At 44.8% G+C, this 11,048-nt stretch overlaps 1 protein-coding gene across 1 annotated transcript; it reads right to left on the reverse strand.

The window, feature by feature from the left end:
• Positions 1–3,624: 3,624 nt before the first annotated feature.
• Positions 3,625–10,827, reverse strand: ACTB (actin beta). Its single transcript, XM_042480808.1, has 6 exons — positions 10,726–10,827; positions 7,427–7,555; positions 6,176–6,415; positions 5,245–5,683; positions 4,927–5,108; positions 3,625–4,430 (listed from the first exon to the last, which is right to left on the reverse strand). Exons 2-6 carry the CDS (start codon positions 7,547–7,549, stop codon positions 4,287–4,289), a joined length of 1,128 nt encoding a protein of 375 aa, XP_042336742.1. The 5' UTR covers positions 7,550–7,555; positions 10,726–10,827; the 3' UTR covers positions 3,625–4,286.
• Between the last annotated feature and the right edge of the window lie 221 nt (positions 10,828–11,048).

Here is an 11,048-nt window from a genome sequence, read left to right on the forward strand (position 1 = left end):
GGGAGTGGCGCTGAGGGAAAAAAAGGATTGTTTCCTTTAATTATGTACTGTATTTATATTTAAAATCTTAGAAGCTGAAGGAATACAAAGAACATTTCAGACATCGCAGATGTCTTGCATCCACACTACAGAAATAACCCAGTTTGGCACCGCTCTTAAAGTTCCCCACAAAAGCACTTCCTATATACCATACATAATACATTGGCTGCATCCACACTGGAGAAATAACCCAGTTTGGCACCGATTTAACTGCCCTGGCTCAAGGCTATGGAATTCTGGGAGTTGGAGTTTGTTGTGGGGCCCAGAGCAGGGCTTTGGGCAGGTTAGCTTTGGGCAGGGAGGCCACAGAAACCTCCAGCAACTGCTCCCCAAATCGTTGTTGTTGTTGTTATTTCCAGCTTCCCTTCTAGTCTGAGAGATACCATCCCAAATCTGTGATGAATGGAAGTGCCTCTTCTTAGCCCTGTTTCAGTTGCTAGGAGAAACTGGCACTAGACAGATGACAAATGTGAAGCGTATGTGTGACACAATCTAACACAACCATTCTTATTTCTTTCTTTAGACATGCAAAGTTATTTCAGTTCCATAGGACTGTCCAGCAGGCAGAATGGCAAGGTAAGATTATTCAGTGTTTAAAAAGCCAAGAGAATGGCAAGCCTATAAAAGAATAACAAATGCATTTAACATTTCACTGCTATCCTAAACCTACACTGCAAAATGATGTTTGACCCCATGGCTCCATTCTACAGAATACTAGCATTTGTAGTTTGGTGAGGCACTCTTTGGCGGAGGAGGCTACAGACCTTGTGAAACTACAAACCCCAGGATTCCATAGGATGGAGCCACAGCACTAGCATAGTGTTAAACTAGATTATTTCTTCAGTGTAGAGTGTAGACGCATCCTAGGTGATGTTCGGGGATGGCTGAATTGTGTATGTGCGCACACACACACACCTGCTTTCAAGTTGCCTGTTGACTTATAGCAACCCCATGAATTTCACAGGTTTTTCTAAGGCAAAGAATCCATAGAGATGGTTTTGCCAGTTTCTTCCTCTGAAATATAGCTTGCAGCACCTGGTATTCTTGGTATTCTCTCATCCAAGTACTAGCCAGGGCTGACCCTGCTTAGCTTCCAAAATCAGACAGGATCTAGTACTATTGTGCTTTCCAGTCATTGCCAACTTATGAACCCTAATGTTATCCCCCATCATGGGTTTTTATTGGCATGATTTGTTCAAAGGAGGTTTGCCATTGCCTTCTTCCCCTGAGGCTGAGAGTATGCGACTTGCTCAAAGTCACCCAGTGGGTTTCATAGCCAAGTCGAGAATCGAACCCCGCTCTCCAAAATCATAGTCCAGCATTCAAACCACTACTCCACACTGGTTCTCTCTGGTAGCATAAATGTTGTACAATTCTGTTAAATTTATCCTGAACAAAAAAAGGCCTTGATTTAATTGTTTCAACTCATAGTACATGCTGAATAAAGAAAGGGCATTGAATACAACTAGGCTTGTTGGTGCAACTCCCCTTTGAGAAGTTACAATGTTTAGAATTTTTTAGTACAAGGGAACATTTATTTGCATAGGCTTTTGTTAAACTATGGAGTTCACTACTCACAAGATGTAGGCATGGACACAAATTTGGATGACTTCAAAAAGGAATTAGATAAATACAAGGAGGGCAAAGCTATCAATGGCTACTAGTCACGGTGGCTGTATTAGCCATATATCTTTGGATATGAGCTTCTGGAGATTATGACTAAGGGGGCACTTGTGGTCGCCTTCTCTTGTTGGGCTTCCATTGATGCAAGAGTGCTGGATCCGAGTGCCTTTTGGTCTGACACAGCACAGACCTTTCTCAAAAGCATAGTAACAGCTTTACTGGAACAGACCAAAAGGTCCTCTAATTCCAGGGCATGCAAGTCTGAGTCTCACCATTGGCTATGATGGCTGAGGATGATAGGAGCTGAAACATCTCGACAGCCACACTTTGCCTACCCTTGCATCTAATCCAACATGTGTTAAATCAAATGGACCGATATACCAATCAGGGATTAAATCTGGGGTCCTTCTGTGTGCAATGCTGGTGCTCTGGCACTGGGCAACATCCCTTACCCTTTGCCCAAGGAAGGGCAAGATTTAAACAAATGGAGCCTCACTACTTAGCAATTTGACACTTGAGTTCCAGTTAGCCATTGAACAGTTCATCAACTGTTCCAGAGACTGAGAACAGACTCAATTGTGTCAGGGCAGGACCTTTCCAATTTATGCTGTTTTATAAACAGTCATGGCCAGCTGTTGTTGGCAACAGATCACTTGATGTCAGTCTAACCCACGAAGGCCATCATATTCCCATTAGCCAAGCTCCACTAATTCCATCCAGAATCCTTATTAGGGCAATGGATGTTTGTTGCCTTTTTCAACTTCAGACTGACCCCTAGCAAAGGATTTTCTTGGCAAGGCTTGTTCAAAGGAGGTTTGCCATCACTTTCTTGTGAAGCTGTGTGACCTGCACAAGGTTAACAAGTGGACTTTGCATGGCAGAGCAGGCTCTAACCCAACAGTCAAACCACTATACCACACTGGCTCTAATATATGTATTAGCCCCTTACAAAGCAGCATTTAGGGTTTTGCATTCTCCAGACATCTTAACTGGTCAAGCTGATAAAGTAATGAGCTTATGGAATACACATTTTCTGCAATCTTGGCTCAAGGTCTGTTATCCTCCCTACACTTCTTGAGACTGCGAACTAGGTGGAACACAACTCTAAAATGACTTCCCCAGAACAAGAATCTCTTAAGCATGCCAGTTTCTCCTTTATCTGGGCTTTATATACCAAACAAAATGCCCCTATGGCAGGATTAGCCAGTTATACCATAATACATTTGGTACGTTTAATGTTCCACAAGATTAATTGGTTTATTCAAAATGGGGACATCATACAGTTGATCTGCAGGATACTAGGAAGAGGTAATGTATTGACTGTATTTCAGCCAGTTTGTTATCCTGAAAATGTAAGTTGCTCAGGGTTTCCGTGACCGAGTAGATTCAGACGCTGCTTGAAGTCCTAGTCCAACACAGCTATGCCACACTGATTCTCATTTCAGCCCAAAGAATGTATTCAGTTATCAGCATATTTTGGGTTAAAGCTTTTCCTACCAATAGTTTAAACCTCAAGAGTAGCTATTTCTACCCTATCAGGACCACAAAGGCTCCCAACCCATTTGACATACCCTACTCCAACCTAGGCAAAGCCAAGACAGTAGATGGAAGAGCCTGGGGCTTACAACCTTTCCCTTCAAAATTGGTGAGCTGGCGGTTTTCCTATCCCTCCCCAACACAGAATATCTATTATTTCCAAACACTTGTGTTGCTGCAATCCAAAACTTAGGCTGTGTTTTAGCAAAGTTCATTGTACTCCAACAATGGGGAACTTCTGTGTACTTCCAAAAATAGTTTAAAATGCAACCCCCATAAAGTAGAGACAATGTTGAAGGATGATTAGACTAAATCGCCCTACTTCTGGAGCCTTAAAAACAGCTCTGGTGACATGGAGTAGTTCCCCCCGACACACATACACACACAACTAATGAGCTAGTAGCATGAAGAACCAGACAAGTGAAGTCTATGGTGTGCATCTTTATTTGAACTGTTCCTTTAAGTCAGTGTACAGTTTTGCCCCCACTGTATCCCGTTTACATACTGGCACCAAATCTCTGTAAGGATTCCCCCTTGGAAGAGGGAGGGGGTAGACTGTAAGCCTTCACATCTGGATTGGGAAGAAGAGAAACATATACAGCCCATTATTATTATTTTGCTTGACCTAAAAAAGGGAAAGGGGGAATCAGAAGAGGACCATGTGGGGTTTTTTGTTTGTTTTAAGGCGCAAGATACAGAAAGACACTTGTTGGATTAAATGATTTACATACAAGCAATACTTTCCATGAGGACCGGAAAAGTATTTCTGCTTCTAGACCTGGGCTGTTGCCTTCACAGAGGCTGGTTTAACTTCCTCTCAATACAATATTTGGAATGACTATTTAAAAAAAGAACACAAATGTACAATCAAAGTCCTCAGATGCATTGTAGAACTTTGGGGGACGTTTCGCTCCAACACTTTTTTTAAAGACTGCTGCTGTCAACTTTTCACCGTTCCAGTTTTTATATCCTGAGTCAAGCGCCAAAAAAACACAAATAAAGCCATGCCAATCTCAACTCTTGTTTAACGCGCAGTTATGGGGTTTTTGTCAAAAAAGAGAAATGTTATTGTGGTAACTAGTCCTGTTTTAGAAGCATTTGCGGTGGACGATGGAAGGTCCAGATTCATCGTATTCCTGCTTGCTGATCCACATCTGCTGGAAGGTAGACAGGGAGGCAAGGATGGAGCCTCCAATCCAGACAGAGTATTTACGCTCAGGTGGGGCAATGATCTGTGGGAAGAAGATGGGAGAAACTGTCAGAAACCTCACAAGATTAACAAGCCAGTGGGGCTTAAAAGCTAGATCTAGGTGCTCCATGAACACTTTGAATGACCTTTGACCAATCACATTCCGCCTGGCCTACCTCACAGGGTTGCTGTGGGGATAAAACAGACACTGGGAGAGCCACATATGCCATCCTGACCTCATCATTGGGATAAGAAATGTAATCAGTGAAATAAAGACTAAATTTATAGCCATCCAGAAGGCTTTAGGCCTTACATTGTCCACCTAGGAACATGGTGGCACTCTTGGTCAAGATCAGATTACAGGGGAACTTTGTAGGTCCCAAACCCCATTTTTGTCTAGCACAGAGCCATCAACCAATCAAACTGCAAATGGTATTTTAAGATCACTCATCCAGACATCAGAGCCGCTGATGGAAAAATATATACAAAGAGGCCATTGTTTTGCTTCTCTTGCTGCAGCAAAACACAGAAACACCCACCTTGATTTTCATTGTGCTGGGTGCCAGGGCTGTGATCTCCTTCTGCATTCTGTCAGCAATGCCTGGGTACATGGTGGTACCACCAGACAGGACAGTGTTGGCATACAGATCTTTACGGATATCCACGTCACACTTCATGATGGAGTTGAAGGTGGTTTCGTGGATGCCACAGGATTCCATACCTGCCAGAAGATAACAAGATAAACGTTTTAAGAGCCAGGGAGAAGATTGTGTGATTAAAACCATTCATGGAGATCTATGCTCCCAGGTGTAGGTTTCAGGGCTACGCCTGAAGGGAACAGGCATCTAAAAACGTACCCAAAAAGGATGGCTGGAAGAGGGCTTCTGGGCACCTGAACCTCTCGTTGCCGATGGTGATCACCTGACCGTCAGGGAGTTCATAGCTCTTTTCCAGGGAGGAACTGGACGCAGCTGTGGCCATCTCCTGCTCGAAGTCCAACGCAACGTAGCACAGCTTCTCTTTGATGTCACGTACAATTTCTCTCTCAGCTGTGGTGGTGAAGCTGTAGCCTCTCTCGGTCAAGATCTTCATGAGGTAGTCGGTCAAGTCACGGCCAGCCAAATCCAGACGGAGGATGGCGTGGGGCAGGGCGTAACCTTCATAGATGGGCACAGTGTGGGTGACACCATCACCAGAGTCCATCACTATACCGGTGGTACGGCCAGAGGCGTACAGGGACAGCACAGCCTGGATGGCAACGTACATGGCAGGAGTGTTGAAAGTCTCAAACATGATCTGGAAAGATAGAAAAGGAAGAACCACTAATAGTTAAAAACTTGGCTGGCAATGGTATATGCAGATCATGCTCACAGGTCCAGCTGAGCCACTGTAAAGGTCAGCTCATGCTAGTCAGGTATGAAGCTACACCACACAGTCCATGTTGTTAAAAAGGGTGCTCCAAGTTGCATAGGATCATCCCACCCCTGTCCCAGTATCTCACAACACAGGAAATGTTACAAAAGTCACTCAAACACAAGTCAAAGTTAGTTGAAAGAAAAAGCAGATGCTTATGTGATGCTAGCAAGTCAGAAGGAAAAGAAAGCCAATCTGGGAAAGAGCAGATAAAAACCTTTCAGGTTCCAGCAAGAGAGATTCAGACCAGAAAGGAAACCCCTGGAGAGAGGAGCAAAAAAAGGAGAAAGGTGAACAAAAAGAATGGAATACCAACAGACATCCTTCTTACAGATCGGAGGAAGAAGGGCTTTGAAGTGTGATGCGTATACAAACCTGTGTCATCTTTTCTCTGTTGGCTTTGGGATTCAAGGGAGCCTCTGTCAGCAGCACAGGGTGTTCTTCAGGGGCAACTCTCAGCTCATTGTAGAAGGTGTGATGCCAGATCTTTTCCATATCATCCCAGTTGGTGACAATACCGTGTTCAATAGGATACTTCAAGGTCAGGATGCCTCTTTTGCTCTGTGCCTCATCACCAACGTAGCTGTCTTTCTGGCCCATACCAACCATCACACCCTGGAAGCAAAAGCAAGGAAAGCCATCAGGGCTGAAACATTTCCCAACTTTCAATGTGGTTATACTTAACTTTGTGTGCCTGGTGGGCAACAAACACAAAAGCACTACTTTTTGAAGATCAAGGGAGGCTAGACTGACAGGTCACATTTGCTCAGATCACAAAACTCCTCATAACAGCTGGTGCGTATTTTCTTGAACCCAAAGGGACAGTTGTCATTTGCATTCAGCTTTTCCATATGGGCAGGGACTTAGCTCTTCAATAAGGCCAGTCCTTTAAATTGGGTTTAACTCATTTCCTATGGCTACAATTACAGTCTAATCATGTAAAGAACTACTGTTGGTGGCCAAAGTTAAAAACATTTCTGGACAGCCAAGAAAAGCTTCTGTGAACTGGAAAGAGGGGCTTTAACAGGAGCAGATCAGTTTTGCACAGAAGGCCTCAGGTCATCTCTTCTTATTTTCCAGTTGCAGGGCTGTAAACAACCCTCCATTGAGTTCTTGAGGAAGGCTTACTCAGAGCACTGAACAAGAAGAGCAAAACTGCTTCAGGTCAAGTTCATGAAGTGGTGTAAATGTGCCTGGTGCAAACTAACAAGAACTATAGGGTTTTTTGTGGGTTTTTCGGGCTATGTGGCCATGTTCTATAAGAGTTTATTCCTGACGTTTCGCCAGCATCTGTGGCTGGCATCTTCAGAACTGCTTATGATTTAGCAATTTGCTTCCAAGGCTGCAGAGCTGCACTGACTTGAATTGAGAAGGCCATGACTAGCAAGCTCCATATTGTGGGCCCTTGCTATCTGCTGGGGTTTGGTTCCAGGAGCCACATGGATACCAAAATCTGTTGATGCTCAAATCCCATTAGATATCAAGGATAGTAAAAGGATGTCCCTTATATAAAATGGGAAAATCAAGGTTTTCTTTTTGGAAGTTACATTTTTTTTTAGTGTTTGCAAACTGTGAATGCTTGAGTCCGTGCATAAAGAGTCTTTGAGTAAGGAGAGCCGACTGTACCTGGTGTCTGGGGCGACCCACAATAGAAGGGAATACAGCACGAGGAGCGTCATCCCCGGCAAAACCAGCTTTGCACATTCCGGAGCCATTGTCAACGACGAGCGCAGCAATATCATCATCCATGGCGATCTTTAAAAGGGAGGAGGAAAAAAACAGCAGTTAGGAGTTTGGTTTTCATCAGTTGACACTTCTCTCCTGCAAGAGCTCCTACAGATTTTCATTTCCGGCTTAGAGCCACCTGAAGACAGATGCGCTAGAGAAGGATCATCGCCGCTACCCCACCCGCTTCCTCCCCAGCTTCCTGTTTTGTCACCACCCAGCACTTCGCATTCTGCGCCACTAGAGGGTGCGCACTGCGCCGCCGTGTACAGATTTGGGACAAAGGAAGTCCTCCGCTCCAGTCCCACGTTATTACCATAAAAGGCAATGGTTAGAGCAAGGCAAGATCTACAGCCAGCTTTGGGGGAGCCTCATCTGGAGGCCACGCCCTTCCTCCATCCCACCCCCTTTGGGGGGGGGGAGAGAAAGAGAATGAGAGCCATGAGCATATGTCTGGAAGCCACTCCCAGAGACAGAGAGTCTGGAACACCCATTTTAGACAAGACAGGACCTTCCTGGCCAAAAGCAAGACCAAAACTAGGGCAAGATCTCCACACCCATTAAAGTGAAGCAGCTCCTTCCATGCCCCACCCGGCCTGAGAACGCCAACTTGCTCATCTCGGCCTGAGAACGCCAACTTGCTCATCTCGTTCATCTTGCAAACCAAGTTAATGCAAAAATAGCCCACAGCCCATTTAAGTAGGGCTGAATTAAAATTTCCTGAAGTCATGACATCAGCCCCTTTTCACTAAGAAGGGTGCGCAATGTGCATTTCTCACAGGTTTATTAATATGAGCAAGGAAACGCACGACAAGTAAACTATGGGGAGGAACCGGATTAAGGAGCATGGAAGGAACAGTCCTTGATTTACAGCCAAAGCCTCTGAGAGGTGCACCATTCATTGCAGCAAGGAAAGGGACAGATAGGGCTGGCTGGTCAAGTCTTTTAAAAATGTGGATTTTCCACCCTTCTTAGCTCCCAGTGCATCCTAAAAGAGGGATCAAAGAGTGAGGAGTAGTGCTTGCCATTGCTACACCAGGAACCTTTTAAGTAAGTGAAGGCAAAGACCAAGACAAAGAACTCTCCCCAATGCATGCAGAGGCTCCCTAAAAGGGGACAATTTTTGGAGAAGGGGGGGAATTAAGAGACTCTGGGGTCCTCTAGGGAGGCATCTGCCCCCCATAAGAGGCAGCCAGGCTTCTTCTCTTCCTCCTCCCCTTCTTCCAGAAGGATCCAGCTTGACTTCAAGGAAACAAAGAGCCCCCTAAACTGGGGGAGGGGAAGCCCTTCAAGCCCCTCATGGTTGATCTCCTTCCCCTCCCCAAAAGGCACCTCCTTCCTCGGTCTCCCACCCACCCTCCTATACCCATGTGCTCTGCCCATCATGATACAATAGAATGGCCACCATAGGAAAAGGCACCCCTCCCTCTTTTCTTTCTGTAGTCACACCCAACACCAAGGTCTGGATGCTCTTGACTTGAGAAGGAAGAAAGGGAGTGCAATCCTGAGCATGCCACTTTTGCCCCTTAACATGGCCATTCTGCAAGGAAAAACAAAGCAGCCCAAAACCAGGAGGAAGTTGCTTCTGTGTGCTTCTCCTCCTCCTTTTTAACAAACCCACCAACCCTCCCAGGTTTTGACCACAAATCCTCTTAAGGAAGGGGCCCATGAGTAAAAGCAGATTAGCGCAAGTCCGGAAATCCAGCAACTCACAAGACACCATTGTGCGAATGTGTTAAGAGAAAGAAAGAAGGTGGTGGGTGGCAACTGTGACCAGAGTTCAAGATGTCCCTGAGGTTCTTAAGCAGGTTACCAAAAGGGCTTGCCAAAAGGCCAGCCCCATCTCTCCCCCAGGAGCCACTTCTGAGCACCTTCTCCTCCATGCAAGGTTTGCTCCTTTGCCTCTAAAGGCTGGATGGGAGATCCCATCATCCCCAAAAAGAGGAAGAGGAGAAAGAGAAGCTGGGAGGCTCCAGACCCATGCTTTCCAAAGAAACCCTTCTGTGGCTCTTCATTTCCCCAACTTTTCTTCCAAAGCTGCCCAATGGACACAAAACCTCCTTTGCACTTGACCAGAAATACAAGATCTATCTACCTACATTATCTAGATAGACAGGTCTAGGTATATATATAGTATATACCTATACTTTTATCAATCTAATATCTAGCTAGATTTGTATATGTAATATCTACATAGATGCACATATCTATAAATGTGTGTTGTGTGTATGCATATCACACACACACACACACACACACACACGAATGCATGTTACAAAGAAAAAACCAGCACAGTCACAAAACCAGGAAGCCCCAACTGTGGGACTCTTTCCCTGGGCAGCAAAGCCTCATTCAAGGCTATGGGGTTTACTCCCGAGTAGGACCACTCCCCAAAGCTCCATGTCAACCACGCCTTGGATCCACATGGGACACAACAGCCCCCCTTTGGAGACCCATTGCCATTCACTATTCCATCAACCCATAGAGAGGGATAGATAATGCAATACACACACACACACATAAACTGAGCCCAAACTCATCCCGTATATTATATATATATATACACACACACACACACAAACTTAGATACCTAAGTGTATATATATGTATATACACACACATATGTATATAATGCAGAATGAGTTTTGCCTAATATACGACAGTTTATATATCTAAATTTATACATATATGTAGTATGTATCTACAAACTTAACTATATATATATATACTGTATATATAAAATGCAAGATGAGTTTTGGCTAAGTGTGTGTGTATATATATATATATATATATAATCTATTTACAAACCTAGATGAATAGGTATCTATATATATTTAAAATGTAGGATGTGTATTGGCAAGTTTTATATATATATAAATCAAAAAGTTATATATCAACAATTTATATCTAAATACATAAAATATATCTAAACCTACAAACTTAGATAGATAGATCTAAGTTTGTATAGATAATGCAGGATGAGCTTTGGCTAAGTGTGGCTGAATTTTGCAGCTATGAGCAATATATAGATACTGTATATATATAGTCCTCATCCTGCAAAACTCAGCCCCACTCCGGCTCCCCTGCAAACCTCGGAAATCCCCGGCAACAGCGTGCATAGCGCGATCCAGAGACACTTAAGTCTCAAAGGTGCTCCAAGAAAGCCAGGCTCCCCCCGCACAGCCCCCTCCCTGGCTTACCTTGGATTGGGGAAGAGTGCTGGAGCCTGGTGCTGCTGCTGCTGCTGATGCTGATGCTGCTTCTGCTGCGTCTGGAGGGAGCGAGGGGCGCGTAACGGCTGCGTCCCGGGCGCCGCGTCGCCGGGTTTTATACGGGCGGCGCAGCGGCGCTCTCTCCATAAAAGGCAACTTTCGAAACGGCGGCTCCTGATTGGCTGAGGCACCCTCCTGCCTCCCCTCCCTCCCTCCCTCTAGTCTCCCTCATCATTCTACATTGCAGCAGAGTCTTAGTTTATTTTTCCCTTCCCTTCTCTTCCATCCCCCCTTTCTTTCTTTCTTTCTTT

Source organism: Sceloporus undulatus, chromosome 8 (assembly GCF_019175285.1).
Source record: "Sceloporus undulatus isolate JIND9_A2432 ecotype Alabama chromosome 8, SceUnd_v1.1, whole genome shotgun sequence".
In the NCBI taxonomy this organism is placed as follows: domain Eukaryota; kingdom Metazoa; phylum Chordata; class Lepidosauria; order Squamata; family Phrynosomatidae; genus Sceloporus; species Sceloporus undulatus.